The following is a 15,387-nucleotide window of genomic DNA, read 5'->3' as shown; positions in this document are numbered from 1 at the left end:
GGTTGGAGCTCAGTGTTAAAACACTCCCGGGTTAATAAATCCCCAGTACCAAAAAAAAAAAAAAAAAAAGTTAATCATAGCTGGGCAGGGTGCCCAAGCCTCCAATCTCTGTTCTCCCAAGGTTTAAGGAGGAGGCTTACAAGTTCAAGTCCAGCCTGGGCAATTTAGTGAGACCCTGTCTCAAAATAAAATAAAAAGGACTGGAGATGTAGCTCAGTGATGTGGAGTACTTGCCTACCATGAGTAAGGCCTGGGTTTGAGGACCAGTACTGTGGAAACAAATCAAATAATTAATTAATCATAAATGCGTGGATCTGGATTTTCTATTCTGTTGATCTCTGTTATACTGTCTTGATTATTGTAGCTTTAGAAACTATATCTTGACATCTGAGTGTCCATTTTTCACCTTTGCCTCTTTTGAAAAACACTTTGACTCTTGTACATAGTTTGCATTTCCATATATATTAAAATCATGCTTTTGATTTTACTTTTTTTTTGTACTGGGGAGCTATCCTAGGGGCACTTTATTATGGGGCTACATCCCCCATCCCCAGCCATTATTATTTATTTATTTATTTTTGTTGTGCTGGGGATTGAACCCAGAGCCTTGTGCATGCGAGGCAAGCACTCTACTAACTGAACTATATCCTCAGCCCTATTTTTTATTTTGAGATTGAGTCTTGCTAAATTGCTGAGGCCAGCCTTGAATTTAGAAATTCTCATGCCTCAGACTAGGATTAGAGGTGTGCTCCACCACGCCTGGCTATTTTTAGTTTTTATCTCTGTAAATTTGTTTCTTGAAAGCTCCTTTTTTCCTCTCGTGTTTGCGTTTGTGGTGATTCCTTTCAGTTTTCCTTTCCAGAACATATAGGTTTGGCTGTTATTTTCTAGTAGCTTTGAGTAGTCAGAGTGTCATGGGAGAAGAGATGTCTCTGGAGGAGAGATGGAGCTCAACTCAGGACCCTCGGGGTTCTTGGCATACATTACAGAAAGAATTTCATCATGATCCAAGGCAAAGGCATAGACAGAGGTTTATTTAGAAAGGTAGTACACATTCAAGGGAGACTGCCAGCTGTCTTGGGAATGAGAAGCAACCCTGACTTGGGCTGAGGGTCCAATATTTATAGAAGGGCTGTATCAGGGGCTGGACTGGAGGTGGATTCAGGATGGAGCTGCAATTTTGTGCCAGTTTTCCTGTGCTTGTGTATTTCCCTCATTTTACAAGGGGGTGGACCAAGGTTTGCAACTTTTTCAGCATCTCATTGTCTTGATCTTGCATTTCAATGGCTTGATGGTGTTTCCCTTATGATTTTGTATTTCTCTTTCCTTTTCCTTAATCCCTGTCTTGAGAGCTGTGGGTGGAGGGTAGTAGGTTTTAGCAATCAGTTTGTATTCCTTAATTATCAGTATGACTTCCACTCTCAATTGTTCCTGTTGAAACCCTAGACCAAAGATCTTTTGTTCCTCTTCAGAGAGTTATATCCAGTCTTTAGGGGGTGATGCAGGAGCAGTCTTCTGGGTGCTAGTAATTAGAATGGCAATGTGAAAATTTTTCTGCTTCTTTGGAGTCCATTTCATCCCTGTTTCCTTTGGAATATGGTAATACCAGTTTCCTCAGTTGGGAGTTGTGTGGTATAAATACTGTATTATACTGTCTTCATCATTGTAGCTTTAGATACTGTATCTTGAAATCTGAGTGTCCATATTTCAACTTCTTAGCTGTTTTCATTTTCTAGCTTAGGATTCGGGTTTTCTTGAGTTTGTAAGGTTTTTATTTGACCTCTGTAGCTCCCATATTTTTTAAAAAAATTATATCTGCTCTCTTACTTTTTATCTTTTGGATTAGTGGTTTTGTCTTACTTTGTTTTAATCCCTGTGTCTGTGAATTTTGGATGGAAATAGATCTTGTACTTAAAAATAAAACTGCTTTTTTTTTTTTTTTTTTTTTTTTTTTTTTTTTTTTGTATATATGTGAACTGTTTTTCCTCAAATAGGAGTTTATTGTTTTTGGTTTTTTTGAGGGGGGCTATCAGAGATTGAACTCCTTAGGAGCACTCCACCATTGAGCCACATCCCCAGGCCTATTTTGCATATTATTTAGAGACAGGTTCTCACTGAGTTGTTCAGTGCCTCTCTTTTGCTGAGACTGGCTTTGAACTTGCTATCCTTCTGCACAGCCTCCTGAGCTGCTGGGAGTACGGGTCTACACCACTGCACCTGGGCTCAAATAGGATTTTACCAGGTTAATTCATTTTATGAGTTTTTTGTATTTTAATCCAATTTATTCTTAGGTTAGGAATTGTTTTTGTATTTTAAAACTTTTTTCCACAGCCCCCATTCCATTGGATGCATACTGTTTCATTGGATGAATATACCATAGTTTTAAGGTAGAAATATTAAAATTAAGTGCCTTGTGTGTTAAGTGAGCTCTGAAAAAATAATAAGACTAAAGGTAGGACAACATAGAATTATAGAATGTTATATTTGACTGATGAGAGGTAAATGGATGTTTACATCTTTTTGTCTTTCAAAACATTTTAAAATATTTTTTATTTTAGGTGCTGTGTAATGTTTTAAAGCAGATTATAAGGAATGGTTTTATCAGATTTTCATGAGTTATGGTGGCTGAAACATCAGTTCTATCTTGTTGGAAAAGAATTGTAAGTAAACCTGAAAGAATAAGTCGATTTTCAACTATTGCATGTTTTATGTAAGACAAGTTACTGATTATTACTTTTTTAAAATATTTTTTGTAGTTGTAGTTGGACACAATAACTGTATTTTACTTATTTATTTAATGTGGTTCTAAGGATTCAACCCAGGGCCTTGCACATGCGAGGCGGGCGCTCTATCTCTGAGCCATAGCCCTAGCCCCTTACTGATCATTTGTAGGAACCTATTTGGTATCCTTTCTTCTGTTAGTCTTAATTATACACAGTGAATGTTTCAAAAGGAGGATTTTATTTAAATCATTTATTTCTTTATAGTATTTGGTATTGCTCTTATTTTGTGGATTGTACAAAATTTAATTCTTATTTTTTTTAAATTTTTCAGAAATGGCAGCACAAAAGGAAATCTATGTTAATAGAGTATTCTGTTAAACAAAGGAGGTTAATTAAGAACTGCAAACCAACAGAATCAGCACACAAGAAACGAAACGTTTTAGCCATAAGACATGTTTCAAATGAATCAAAGTCCAGTAACTATAGATTTCAGAAGAAGAAAGTTTTCAAAACTTTTGTCAAAACAGACAGTTTACTGATAAATAACTCCTCCAGTAACAGAGCTAGGCTTGAAACTAAAATTAATTGAAATTAACAAAACAAATTTGAATGTGAATTAAGTTTCTTTTCATCAAAAACATAAGAAAATATAAAATTGGAATTAAATTTTCTTCAAATTTTTATTGCCTTGTCCAGTGTAAAGCAGATATCAGCACTCATGCCAGCTTTCTTGTGTCCTAGGAATGACAGAAACCTTGCTTGAAGCAGACTAGTATTTTTGTTGAAAATGTATATTAGCATCAGTTAAAGTTGATTTTTTTTTTTAAGACCTGCTCCTCAGTAATAATACTAAATATTCAGCATTTGCACCAACCAGGACACAAAAATCCTCTTAAAAATTACCCAGCAAAGGAAGACTCAGGAATGATGTCCATTCAGGAGAAATCAAAAGAAAATTCCTCCAAAGTTATTAAAGAAAGTGAAGACAAGCATTTAAAAATAGAAATTCAAGGTTCTCAAAACAATCTAGCAAAACAGTCAGGTTCAAAGGAAACTATAAAGTCACTGGTTAAATCTCCAAAGGAAAGTAAGCTAAATCAGCCTGAATTGGGAACCCGCATGAGTACAAGGTCAGCAAAGGCAGCCTCCTCTGATAATAAAAGTATGTTAACTGTGAAGGGGCAGTCACAAGAATCTACAAAAAAAAAATTATGTCAGAAAAAAATAGCACATGAAACCCCTAAAGCAAATGAGCAGCTTAACCGGAGATCACAAAGACTACAACAGTTAACTGAGTGCTCAACAAGGTCTTTGCGTAGTAGAGAGATTCATGGTCGAGTTCAAGCAGTTAAACAGAGTTTGCCACCAACAAGAAAAGAACACTGTAACAATATTCAAAGTAAATCTAATAAATTTAAAACAAGTCAAAAGCATGTGAAAAGAAAAGTAATGGAAATAAAGTCTGATTGTAAGGAGGATGCAAATTCAGTGGTTGATGAGGTAATAAATTCCCCAAAAGGAAAAAAACGCAAAGTAGAACATCAGACTACTTGTAGCTCTCAGTACATACAAGGATCTGAAAAGTGTCTTCAGAAGTCTACTAGAAAAGAAGAAATAAAACCTGTGCCTCTAACTTCTGAGACAAAAAGATCAAAAGTGGCTGCTTCAGTGGTATGTAAAAAGAGTGAAATGAAGTCAGTTCATACACAAGTGAATACTAGCACAAAATCCCAAAAAAGTCAACAGCCATCAGTGCCTGAACAAAGTGTAGATAATGAGTTGGAGCAAGCAGGAAAGAGCAAACGAGGTAGCATTCTCCAGCTCTGTGAAGAAATTGCTGGTGAAATTGAATCAGATACTGTAGAGGTAAAAAAGGAATCTTCACAAGTGGAAAGTATAAAGGAGGAGAAAACTACAGAAGTAAAATTGGAAGAGTCTGATATTGAAAGACAAATACTTCATCAAAAGGAAACAAATCAGGATGTGCAGTGTAATCGTTTCTTTCCTAGTAGAAAAACAAAGCCTGTGAAATGTATACTAAATGGAATTAACAGTGCAACTAAGAAGAACTCCAACTGGACTAAAATTAAACTCTCAAAATTTAACTCTGTGCAGCAAAATAAATTGGACTCTCAAACCCCTAAATTGGGTTTATTACAAACCAGCTTTTCACCACCAGTTTTAGAAATGCATCATGTAGTGACTCAAAGTGCATTTTTAGGGACCAAGCCACATGATAAAAATGTAACTTGTGGACAGGAAAAAATGAAAGAAATTAAATCTGAAGAAGTTAAAATTAACGATATTACAGGTGAAATTAATAAAACAACAAAAAGGGCTATTGAAAATTGTCAGTTGGATAATCCGATAAAATCTCCTGACCCACTATTGGATAATCAGATGAAACATTCTTTTGAGACAATACCAGATAAGGTAATCAATTTTCATTATGTGCATTAGAGGTAGCCTGAGTACTTTCTAATAAGAAATAAGTGTTTATAACATATTTTTGCTTGAGAATGAAATCATAAAATTATTAACCCAGTCTTGTAGTGATAGAACTTAATGACTCCTTTAGATGTTTCACCTTCATGTGGATTCATCTTGTGTTTTTTTTTTCACCCTTCATTTTTATTTTTCAAAATACATAAGCCAGTTGAATTGCAGCTTTTCTTTTAAATTTACCATAATGATTACTTCTTTTTCTACTAATTATAACCACAGAAAATATACTTTTTCCCCTTGTATTACTAGGTATTGAACCCAGAGGCTTGTACCTGCTAGGCAAGTTGCTGTACCACTGAAAGATACCTTCTACCTTTTTGTGTGTGTGTGTGAGGGAGGAGGCAGTATAGGGAATTTAACCCCGAGGGATGTTTTACCATTGAGCTACATCCCCATCCCTTTATACTTTTATTTCAAGACAAGATCTCACAAAGTTGCTAAGGGTGATCTTCAACTTGCAGTCCTCTTGCCTCAGCCTTCTGAGTAGTTGGGGTTATGGGACTGAGCCATTGCACCTGGAAAAAGTATTTCTTAGTGACTAAAATCTAAAACTTATTCTTGGGTTCAATTTTGATCAAGATTTTAAAATTAGGGCTGGGGTTGTAGCTCAGTGGTAAGAGTGCTTGCCTACCACATGTGAGGCACTGGGTTTGATCCTCAGCTCCACCTAAACATAAATAAACAAAATAAAGGTATAATGTTCATCTACAATTAAAAAAAGAAAAGATTTTTTTAAAAAGATGTTAAAATTAATTTTAACTGAGATCCTGGGGCTGTGGCTCAGCCGTAGCGCACTTGCCTGGCATGTGTGAGGCACTGGGTTTGATTCTCAGCATCGCATATAAAATAAAGGTCTATCAACAACTAAAAAAAGTTTTTATATAAAAAAAATTAATTTCAACTGAGACAAAGCAACCTTTGTCTAATATAATTGAAAAGTATCTTTAAAAGGGTACCTTTTGAGCTGGGCAAGGTGGTGCACGCCACTGATCCCAGCAGCACGGGAGGCTGGGGCAGGAGAATAGAGAGTTCAAAACCAGCCTCAGCCAGTTTAGCGAGGCTCTAAGCAATTTTGTGAGACCCTGTCTCTAAATAAGATACAGAAAGGGCTGGAGATGTAACTCAGTGGTTGAGTATTCCTGAGTTCAATCCCTGGTACAAAAAAAAAAAAAAAGCCTTCTGATTTGATTTGTGTAGCCATTTTGGATAATTGGCAACTGACATGTCTGAAAGGTATGAATCAGTCTGAGAATAAAGTTGTAGTGGCCAAGAATTTTTAAAATGAAAAAAATAAATTGAAAACCATCATCTTATATCTGAAAAGAAACTTTAGTGGTTATCTTGGAAAGTTTTATACTTTATAAAAGCAACTCAGCCCTTCCTGAAGTAAGTCATTTGTGGAACACCAATATATAAAACCAATAAGCAGAAATTTTATAGGCATAGAACCCTGGTGCTCTATAATACAGATGAAAAAATTAATTTGTATTAATTTTATAATGAGATAACTGAGTAGTCACGTTTGGTGGCACACATAGGATTAGAATTGAGGTGTTTTAATTTTCAGTACAGCTTTCTTTATACAACATACTCTGAATGTTAAAAAATCCTTTGAACAAAAAAAGTCTTCATGAGGGCTGGGGATATAGCTCAGTGATTGAGTACTTCCCTAGTATGTGTGTGAGGCCCTGAGTTGGATCCCCAGTACAGAAAAAAAAAAAAGTCATCATAAGAAAAAAGTTAAGTGACCCTAAAAGTTTGAAAATTACTTCATTAGATCTGGAAGCAAATCTGAGTGAATTAGAAGTCTGGGCTTTATGCCAGAAACTATGAAAATATATGATTGTCTGTTAGTCTTTTATATTTTGGGCTGAGAATCAAAGTGAACTTAAAGAGAATAGATACCTATGATACTCTTAGATTTTATTTTCTATACAAATAGTCATCAATTAAAAGATGATTATTCAGCTGGGTGTGGTGGTGCATGCCTGTAATCCCAGTGGCTCAGTAGGCTTAGGCAGGAGGATCGAGAGTTCAAAGTAACCTCAGATACGGCGAGTCACTAAGATACTCAGTGAGACCCTGTCTCTAAATAAACTACAGAATAGGGCTGAGGATGTGACTCAGTGGTTGAGTGCCCCTGAGTTCAATCCCATTATCCCCTCCCCCGCAAAAGAGGATTATTCAGAAAGATTATATGAAATAGTGGTAATAATTAGAGATAAATAGTAAGCAGTGGTATTGAGTACTAAGTTATTAGACTCAGGATGTAGCTCAGAGAAGGATCATTTGTTTATCCATGTTCAGTGCCCTGGGTTTGATTCCCAACATAGGAAAAAAGAAAAAAATATGATCTTTTGCAGAAATGGGGTGGTTTTTTATTTAGGATTTTTTTTTTTCCAGGTGTGACTGGAGAGTGTTACTTAAAAATCTTTGAAAATTTAGAAAGCAGAAGAATGAGAATTTAATTCATTGATTTGTGCCATCTGTATAAGAATAGAGATGTTTACTTAGATCACATTATTTTGACCTTCTATAAGATATTTACTGAAAAGTGCTTTGTTTATGCAATTCTCTTAAGAAGCAGGCCTAGAAGCTTGTGTTAAAAAATTTTGTTTTAAAATTCTCTTTTTGGTGCTAGGAATTAAACCCAAGGGGTCTTGACTTCTGAGCCACATCTCAGCATCCCAACCCTTTTTGAGCAGTGTTTTGCTAAGTTGAAAAGGGCCTCACTAAATTGCTGATGCTGACCTTGAACTTGTGCTCCTCTTTCCTCAGCCTCCCAAGCTGCTGAGGTGGGCTTAAAATTCTTGAATGTTCATTCAGAATAAAGTGAGAGTAACATACTCTTTTGTGTCTACCACCTGGATTTGATAAAAATGAATATCTTATTGAGTTACTTTAGGTCCTTCAAAATACAAAATATATATTATAGCTGCTGGTGAAGACTGTGCCTTCCTCTTCATTCCATTCCTCTCTCCCCCCTGAGTTAAACATACTCCTTAAGTTGATTTCAATCATCTTTATGTTTATGATTTTGTGTATGTTTCCATAAGATATACTTAGCTTTGTTTGTATTTTAAGTTTGTATGCATGTATTTGTGTTTGTGTAGGACTAGGAATTGAACTCAAGGAGCATTGTATTACTAAGCTATATTCCCAGGATCTCATTAAGTTGCCCAGGTTGCCCTCAAATTTGTAGTCCTCAGTCTTCTCTGAGTATCTTGGAGGTGAGGCATGCATCACCACACCCTGTATATATTTTTAAATAATAACATGATAATAACATGAATATGTAAATTTTTTTGCAACTTGTTTTTATACAATCAGCATTATATTTGATACTTGGATATTATAATAACTATAAAGAAATATACCACAAAATTATCCTTTTCTATATAAGAGGACTTTTAGATTGCTTCCAATTTTTTTCCTCCATTATGAAAAACGTGCTACCGGTCACAGGGTGATTGGGAAATGTGTTGATGACCATATCAGTTCAAGACATGCTTGAATGTCTACTGGTGCAAAGAGATTATGGGTTTCCTACTTTAAGGAATTTACTTTGAGAAATCACTTAGGAATTTCTCTTTATTCCCTAAACATTAAAGGTTGAAGTAACATGATCAAACCATTAACTTAGTGAATACTGTCCCTCCCCCTTTCTTTTTTCAAAGAATAGTGCTGGAGATCCAACTCCAGACTGAGTGCATGCTAGGCAAGCAACTCTTAATGCTGAGCTGAAGCCCCAGTCCAAGTACTGGCTCTTTTGTAGGCAGACAACAGTTTCATATGATTCTCAGCCAAAATATACAGTGTAAGTTCAATTGTTATTCACATATTACAGGTGAGGAAAGTGAGACTTAGAGATTTAACTAATTTAACCTGAGTGACATTTTTAGTAATGAATCTGTGATTTAAAGTGAGAGTGGCTGGCTTCAGAGCTAGCCAGATTTATACTTGGGGAGGTAGGAGAATGTAAACAAAAACAAAAAACTACAACTCTTAGAACATTAAAAACTTTTTCTGTGGACACCCATAAATTTGCTCTTTTGATTATTTGGTGTCAATATCTGAAGTGCTGTGAAATAATGTTTATAAAGCTAAGCATCCAGTGAAACTTACCTGAAGCCTTGGGCTTTTTTAGTTGTAGACGATTACAGTACCTTTATTTTATTTATATAGTTTTATATGGTGCTGAAGATAGAACCCAGTGCCTCACATGTGCTAGGCAAGCGCTTTACCCTGAACTACAACCCCAGTCCCTTGGGTTGAGTTTTAATTATTAAGACGCTATGAATTTTAAAGCTCAATTATTTTATGGTCTGCTTTTTAAGTCAATAACTTACTAACTTCTTATTAATGGAAAGTAGAGTTGTAGGTAACGTCATTGTTCTTGTTTTTAATCTTAATTTTTTCAAAAATAAACGTTTCAAAGTAATGTTACACATTCATTGTAGCAGTTGAAATACACACAAAACTGTTTTCCTCTGTCATTTCTGTGAGATAACCAATGATGATGGAATTTAGAGTATCTTTTATTATTAATAAACTGCTTTGACAAGATTCTTAGAGACTCAGGAATAAATAGGTAAATGTAATAGTATTTTTGCTCTTAAAAGTTACTGATGAGTCAGAGAAATAACTGATTCCAAATAGGAAGTGACAAGGGCAAGAAAGAGGTATTAAAGTAAGTAAAGAAGAATTAGGAAAGATTGGGAAAGGCCTCATGGAAAAGGTTAATTTTTGAGTAATGAATGAGTTGAATTCTTACAGGGGGAAAGGTATTAGTTAGATCAGCACTATCTGTAGAAATATGATGTGTGAACCACTTATATAATTTTGAATTATCTGGTAGCCACATTAATGGGGCAAAAAGAAATAGCTGAAATTAATTTTTTTAATAGGTGAACACGATGTCTTTATTTTACTTTATGTTATGCTGAGGATTGAACCCTGTGCTTCATGCATGCTAGGCGAGCGCTCTACCTCTGAGCCACAACCCCAGCCCATGAAATTAATTTTAATATATTATTAAACATACTGCTATTTCAATGTAACAGTTTTAAAAATTACCAATGACAGATTTTACCATTTTGTGTATGTGTGCTTAAATTTTTCGAATCTGGCATAAGGTTCATGCTTATAACATATCTTAAGTTATATTAACCACATTTCAGCTGCTTAGTAGTCAGATATGGCAGTGACCACCATATTGGACCCTATAGTCTAGATGTGAAGCTCAGAAAAGAATGTAGAGGCAGGCAGTGTATCTGTATGTATGATAATGTTTTAAATTTAACATGATGGGAGGTAATGGGAATTGATGCTGAGAGGGTCAATGTATTGAGATAAGCCCCAAAGATTGATATAAAGATCTTAAATTACATTGTGTTCAGAATTTCAGCTTATGTGTGGAATCCAAACTGGAAAGCAGTCCAGTAGAAAACACCACTGCTGTTTCAACTCTGCTCAGTCAAGCAAAAATTGATGGAGGAGAGAATAAATTTCCAGGTAATACTTTGGAAATATTATTTAGATTTCAAAGCGTTTCAGTGACATTTTATTACTGTTACAGAAAACTCTTACTATATAATTCTTTTTTTTTTCCTTTTTAAGATTACATTAGTGTTAAATTCGGTTTTTCCCCCTTTTTAAGATTACATCAGTGTTCACTCCACCCCCAATTTTTTGTTGGTGCATTGTAGTTGTGTGTATTGATAGAATTTGTTGTTATGTATTTGTACATGTGCATAATATAATAATATAATTTGGCCAGTATCACTTCCCAGCATTGTTAAATTCTTTTTAACCATTGCTATATTTTTTAAAAATTTGTGATTCTTGTGGTTATAACCTGTTTTTTTAAGGCAAAATTGCATCTGTTTGGTTTGTTTAAATACTGCCTTTTGACTCCCCACCAAAATTTCTTTTTTAAAATTTTATATCTCTTATTTTGGTTTGTGAGTTATTCTCTGGAAAAATGTTCCTTAATGAATTCCTTAAGTTGGTGGTAGCAGCCTATTTCTCATACTTTAATATTTGTGCTTTTTTATTTCAGGTTCCTACCTTTAACCTCTTGTAACTCAGTTTTCTATTTCAGAGAACTCTAAATTAATAAATGCTGCAGATTTTCCACTTATATCATCTAAAAGCTTTATTTTATAACCTTGAGAATATTTTTTAAAACACATTATTAGTTGAACACTTGGATTTGCTCACTTGTATCACCAGAGGATATAAAAATCTCTAATTCCTATTATTTCTTTCTAGTAAAGAAAGGTAGACTTGGGACAAACTGTTGCAGTTGATCATCACTACAATTATCTATCATTTAACTTTTTCTCTGAGTAGGGGAAGAGTGAATGTAATATAAATGAGAAATGTAATCATTAGAAAATAGATTTTTACATTTAGTTATTTATATGGTAAGAATTCTAGAGACCATAGTTTTTAAAATAAGCAGCCCTATAGTCTGAGACAGCCTTTCTACCTCTTCTCTGAAGTGTTAGAAATAAGAAGGGAGTTCTAATATTATCAAATGTTTCTTACTAAAAATAAAGAAAATTTCAATGCATTAACTGCTTTATGGATAAGTATGTCAAGCATTACTAGTGCTGTTAGAAAGTTTAGTAAATAACCCAGTTTTTTTTTTTTTTAATTAAATTACAGGCTCAGCTCCCAAACAACACAGTATACTCAATAGTCAAACATCTAAGAACAGTGATAACAGGTAAGGTATTTGTTTAATTTAGGGGTAAATTTGAAAACTTAAAGACTTCCTACTTAAGAATTTTGAGTTTAGGGGATTTTCCCCTAAAAATTTATGTTAGCCCCTCCCCCCCCTTTTTTTTAAAAATACGGGATTGAACCCAAGGGTGCTTTACCACTGAGCTACATCTGTAGTCCTTTTTTATTTTGGGCTGGGTCTCAGAAAGTTGCCCAGACTGACCTTGAATTTGTGATCCTTTTGCTTCACCTTCCCAGGTTGCTGGGATTACAGGCATGTGCTGCTGCACAAATTTGCTTCTTTTTTTTTTTTTATTATTATTTAATTATTTTATTGTTGGTTGTTCAAAACATTACATAGTTCTTAATATACCATATTTCACAGATTGATTCAAGTGGGTTATGAACTCCCATTTTTACCCCGTATACAGATTGCTGTGTCACATCAGTTACATTTCCATTGATTTACAAATTGCCTTTCTAGTGACTGATGTATTCTGCTGTCTATCCCATTCTCCACTGTCCTCTCTCCCCTCCCCTCCCCTCCCCTCCCCTTCTCTCTCTCCATCCCCTCCCCTCCCCTCCCCTCCCCTTCTCTCTCTCCATCCCCTCTACTATAAATCGTTTCTTCCACTTTTTTCCTACTTCCTTCTCCTACTCCTCCTTTCCTCTTATATGTAATTGTGTATAACCCTGAGGCTCACCTTCCAATTCCATGCAATTTCCCTTAACTCTCACTTTCCCTCCCGCCTATCATTCTTTTTTTAATATACTTTTTTCTGTGTTTGTACTCCCCAACCCCCAAATGCTGGGAATCAAAATCAGGGCCTAGTGCATGCTAGGTATTGAACCCAGGAGTGCTTAACCACCAAGCCACATCTACAGCCCTTTTTTATATTTTTATTTAGAGACAGGGTCTTGCTGAGTTACTTAGGGCATTGCTGCTGAGGCTAGCTTTGAACTCGAGATCCTCCTGTCTTAGCCTCCACAGCTTCTGAGATTACAGGTGTGCTGCATCATCTCACCTGGCTAATTGTTTCTTTTAGTTAATGTTATCAGCATCTTTTCTACCTTCCAACCTAATTTTTAAAAATTTTGTTTTCAGTTTCATTATGTGAATTTTCTTTTTATTTAACTACTCTCTATAGAGATTTTAGTTGTTTCTAGTTCATTCTATTAAAAAAGAAAAAAAACTCTACAATAAAAACTTACCTTTTTTGCTTCTGTGATTTTTTTATGTAGGATAAATTCAAAACTATAGGACTTATCTTGCATTGCCTGATTTTCCTCCCAAATGGTTCCAGTTTGTACTCCCAGCAACATTGTTTAAGAATCCTCTTTCCCCACACTCCTGGAAACACTGAGTATTATTGACCTTTAGTTTAAATAAGTGAAACAGCATTTTGTTCTCTCTTTATTCAAATTAAGCAAATCCTTGTATACCTTCTGAATTACCAACAAATATTAGTTAGGGCAAATAAATTGACTCAGGTGGGTAAAACTATAAAACTTAAAGCATTCAGACTTTAGTAGGTGCTGCAGTTTTTTGTTGAAAATTAGTTCTTTTGATTGTTTAGAAATAGATACTTGTTGTCAACCACAGTTACCCTATATGCTATAAACATTAGAAGTCATTCTTTTATTCAGTTGTTGCACCCCTGTACCTATTAACCATCCTCTTCTTTTTCTCCATCCTAGTCTCTGGTAACCACTATTTTATTTATGTATTTTTTTTTTTTTTTTAGCTTCCACATATAAATGATTTCATATGATATTTGTCTTTTCTGTGCTTTTTATTTCATTTAACAGCCGTCTTGCTGTAAATGAAATAATTTTGTCCTTTTTTTATGGATGAATCATTCATTGTGTATGTATACCACATTTTCTTTATCCATTGTTCCACTGATGGACACATAAGTTGATTCCATATTTTAGCTATTATTCCAGTTGATAGCTAGGGCCTTGTGCATCCTTAACATGTGCTCTACTGATGAACTATACCTCCAACCCTCTCCTTGATTTTTTTTTCTTTATAAATAAAGATTTATTGAACTTTAGATCTGATGGCTGGAAGGATCAAGATCATGAGTCTGCATTTGGTGAGGGCCTTGATTTTTAAAAGATTATCTTTTTCCCCTTGAAGTTGAAACTTATCACTGTTGCATAGAAAATGTTTTATTTTCAGTGATTTGAAATGATGAAGATCTATAACATTCAATATATATATATTTTTTTTCTTTTTAAGGGAGATACCACCAAATCATTCTTGGCATAAGTGTAATTCCCATTTGGAGATAACCATTCCAAAGGACTTGAAACTGAAAGAAACAGAAAAAGCTGATGAAAAACAGTTGGTTATAGTAAGTACACAACTTGACCTTTTTTGGTTAAGTAGTATTGTGAGTATTCTATTTAGGCAAGGTGTTAAAGATTCAATTTGTTCCCTTTTTTCCAAAGATCTTTTTCATCATTAAAAGGCTTCATCGTGGAAACCCTTCCTGGCATTATTGTAACCCTCCCTGCCAAAAATAAATATTCCATTCTGTAGCAAATAATAATAATTCTGTTTCCATTACTTCTAATTTAATTTATAAGAAGTTATGATGCTTTATTTCACACCTGTCACTTTCTTGGATGTGTCATTTGATCACTACCTTTTCTCAGTAGTTGATTTAAACATTAAAATAATTTAAGTATAGTATAATTATTATTTCACAATTGCAGTTTACAGAAGGATAAATCAATAGTTAATTTGAAATAGAATATAAGTATTGTATAGTTTGGCAAGGTGAAAAAAAGTGGGAGATATTTTTTGATTGATTAAACACCTAATTTGAATGACTGAGAACAGTGTTAAAAAAATGGAAGGCCTCCAAATAATAGGAACACTTAATGTAGTTTCAGAAAGTGTAATCAAAGGATTTTTTGAAACTAGATGTTGGATTGTAACTTTTAAAAGAATAACTTTCCAAGAATTTTGTGAAATTATTTAAAAATTTTTCAGAAGGCACAGTGAAAGGAAATCTTGTTTTGTGTTCTTTTTTAAAGTATTGTTGTTTTATTTATTTTTTATGCAGTGCTGAGGATTGAACCCAGTGCCTCACGCAAGTGAGGCAAGCGCTCACCAGTGAGCCACAACCCCAGCCCCCAAAATCTTGTTTTTATCATGTAATATTTCTATTGTCAAATCAGTGTGGTAACAATCTAGATTTGCTCCAGTATGGTAGTCATGTCTGGCTTTTGGATACTTGAAGTGTATGTAGCTTATCAGAATTGAGATATGCTTTAAGTGTAAGAAATGCATCCTTTGTCTCAAAGAAGTTAAAGAGAATGTAAAGTATTTTACTGTTAGGTTTTTAAAAATATTAAGTATGTGTTGGAATAATATTTTGTTAAATGTTATTTAAATTAATTTCATGTTTCTTTTGCA

The 15,387-nt window shown here is 34.4% G+C and overlaps 1 protein-coding gene and 1 pseudogene across 13 annotated transcripts in view; both read left to right on the top strand.

Moving 5' to 3' along the window:
• Positions 1–15,387, top strand: part of LOC308631989 (large ribosomal subunit protein uL23-like) — a 491,218-nt pseudogene that overhangs the window by 137,247 nt on the left and 338,584 nt on the right. The gene's annotated exons all lie outside the window — the stretch shown is intronic.
• Positions 1–15,387, top strand: part of ESCO1 (establishment of sister chromatid cohesion N-acetyltransferase 1) — a 107,049-nt gene that overhangs the window by 31,900 nt on the left and 59,762 nt on the right. For all 12 annotated transcript variants that reach the window (XR_014018406.1, XR_014018407.1, XR_014018408.1 and 9 more), the window contains 5 exons: positions 2,559–2,660; positions 3,055–5,156; positions 10,628–10,742; positions 11,901–11,961; positions 14,203–14,317. Coding sequence is in view for 8 of the 12 variants with exons in the window: in XM_081263582.1 (XP_081119708.1) it covers positions 3,648–5,156; positions 10,628–10,742; positions 11,901–11,961; positions 14,203–14,317 (1,800 nt within the window). In the remaining 4 variants the exon portion in view is untranslated. The remainder of the gene's footprint in view (positions 1–2,558; positions 2,661–3,054; positions 5,157–10,627; positions 10,743–11,900; positions 11,962–14,202; positions 14,318–15,387) is intronic.

Source organism: Spermophilus citellus, assembly GCF_964194105.1.
Source record: "Spermophilus citellus genome assembly, chromosome: 12".
In the NCBI taxonomy this organism is placed as follows: Eukaryota; Metazoa; Chordata; class Mammalia; order Rodentia; family Sciuridae; genus Spermophilus; species Spermophilus citellus.
Note: the sequence above shows the minus strand (reverse complement) of the source record. Positions and strands in the feature narration are given on the sequence as shown.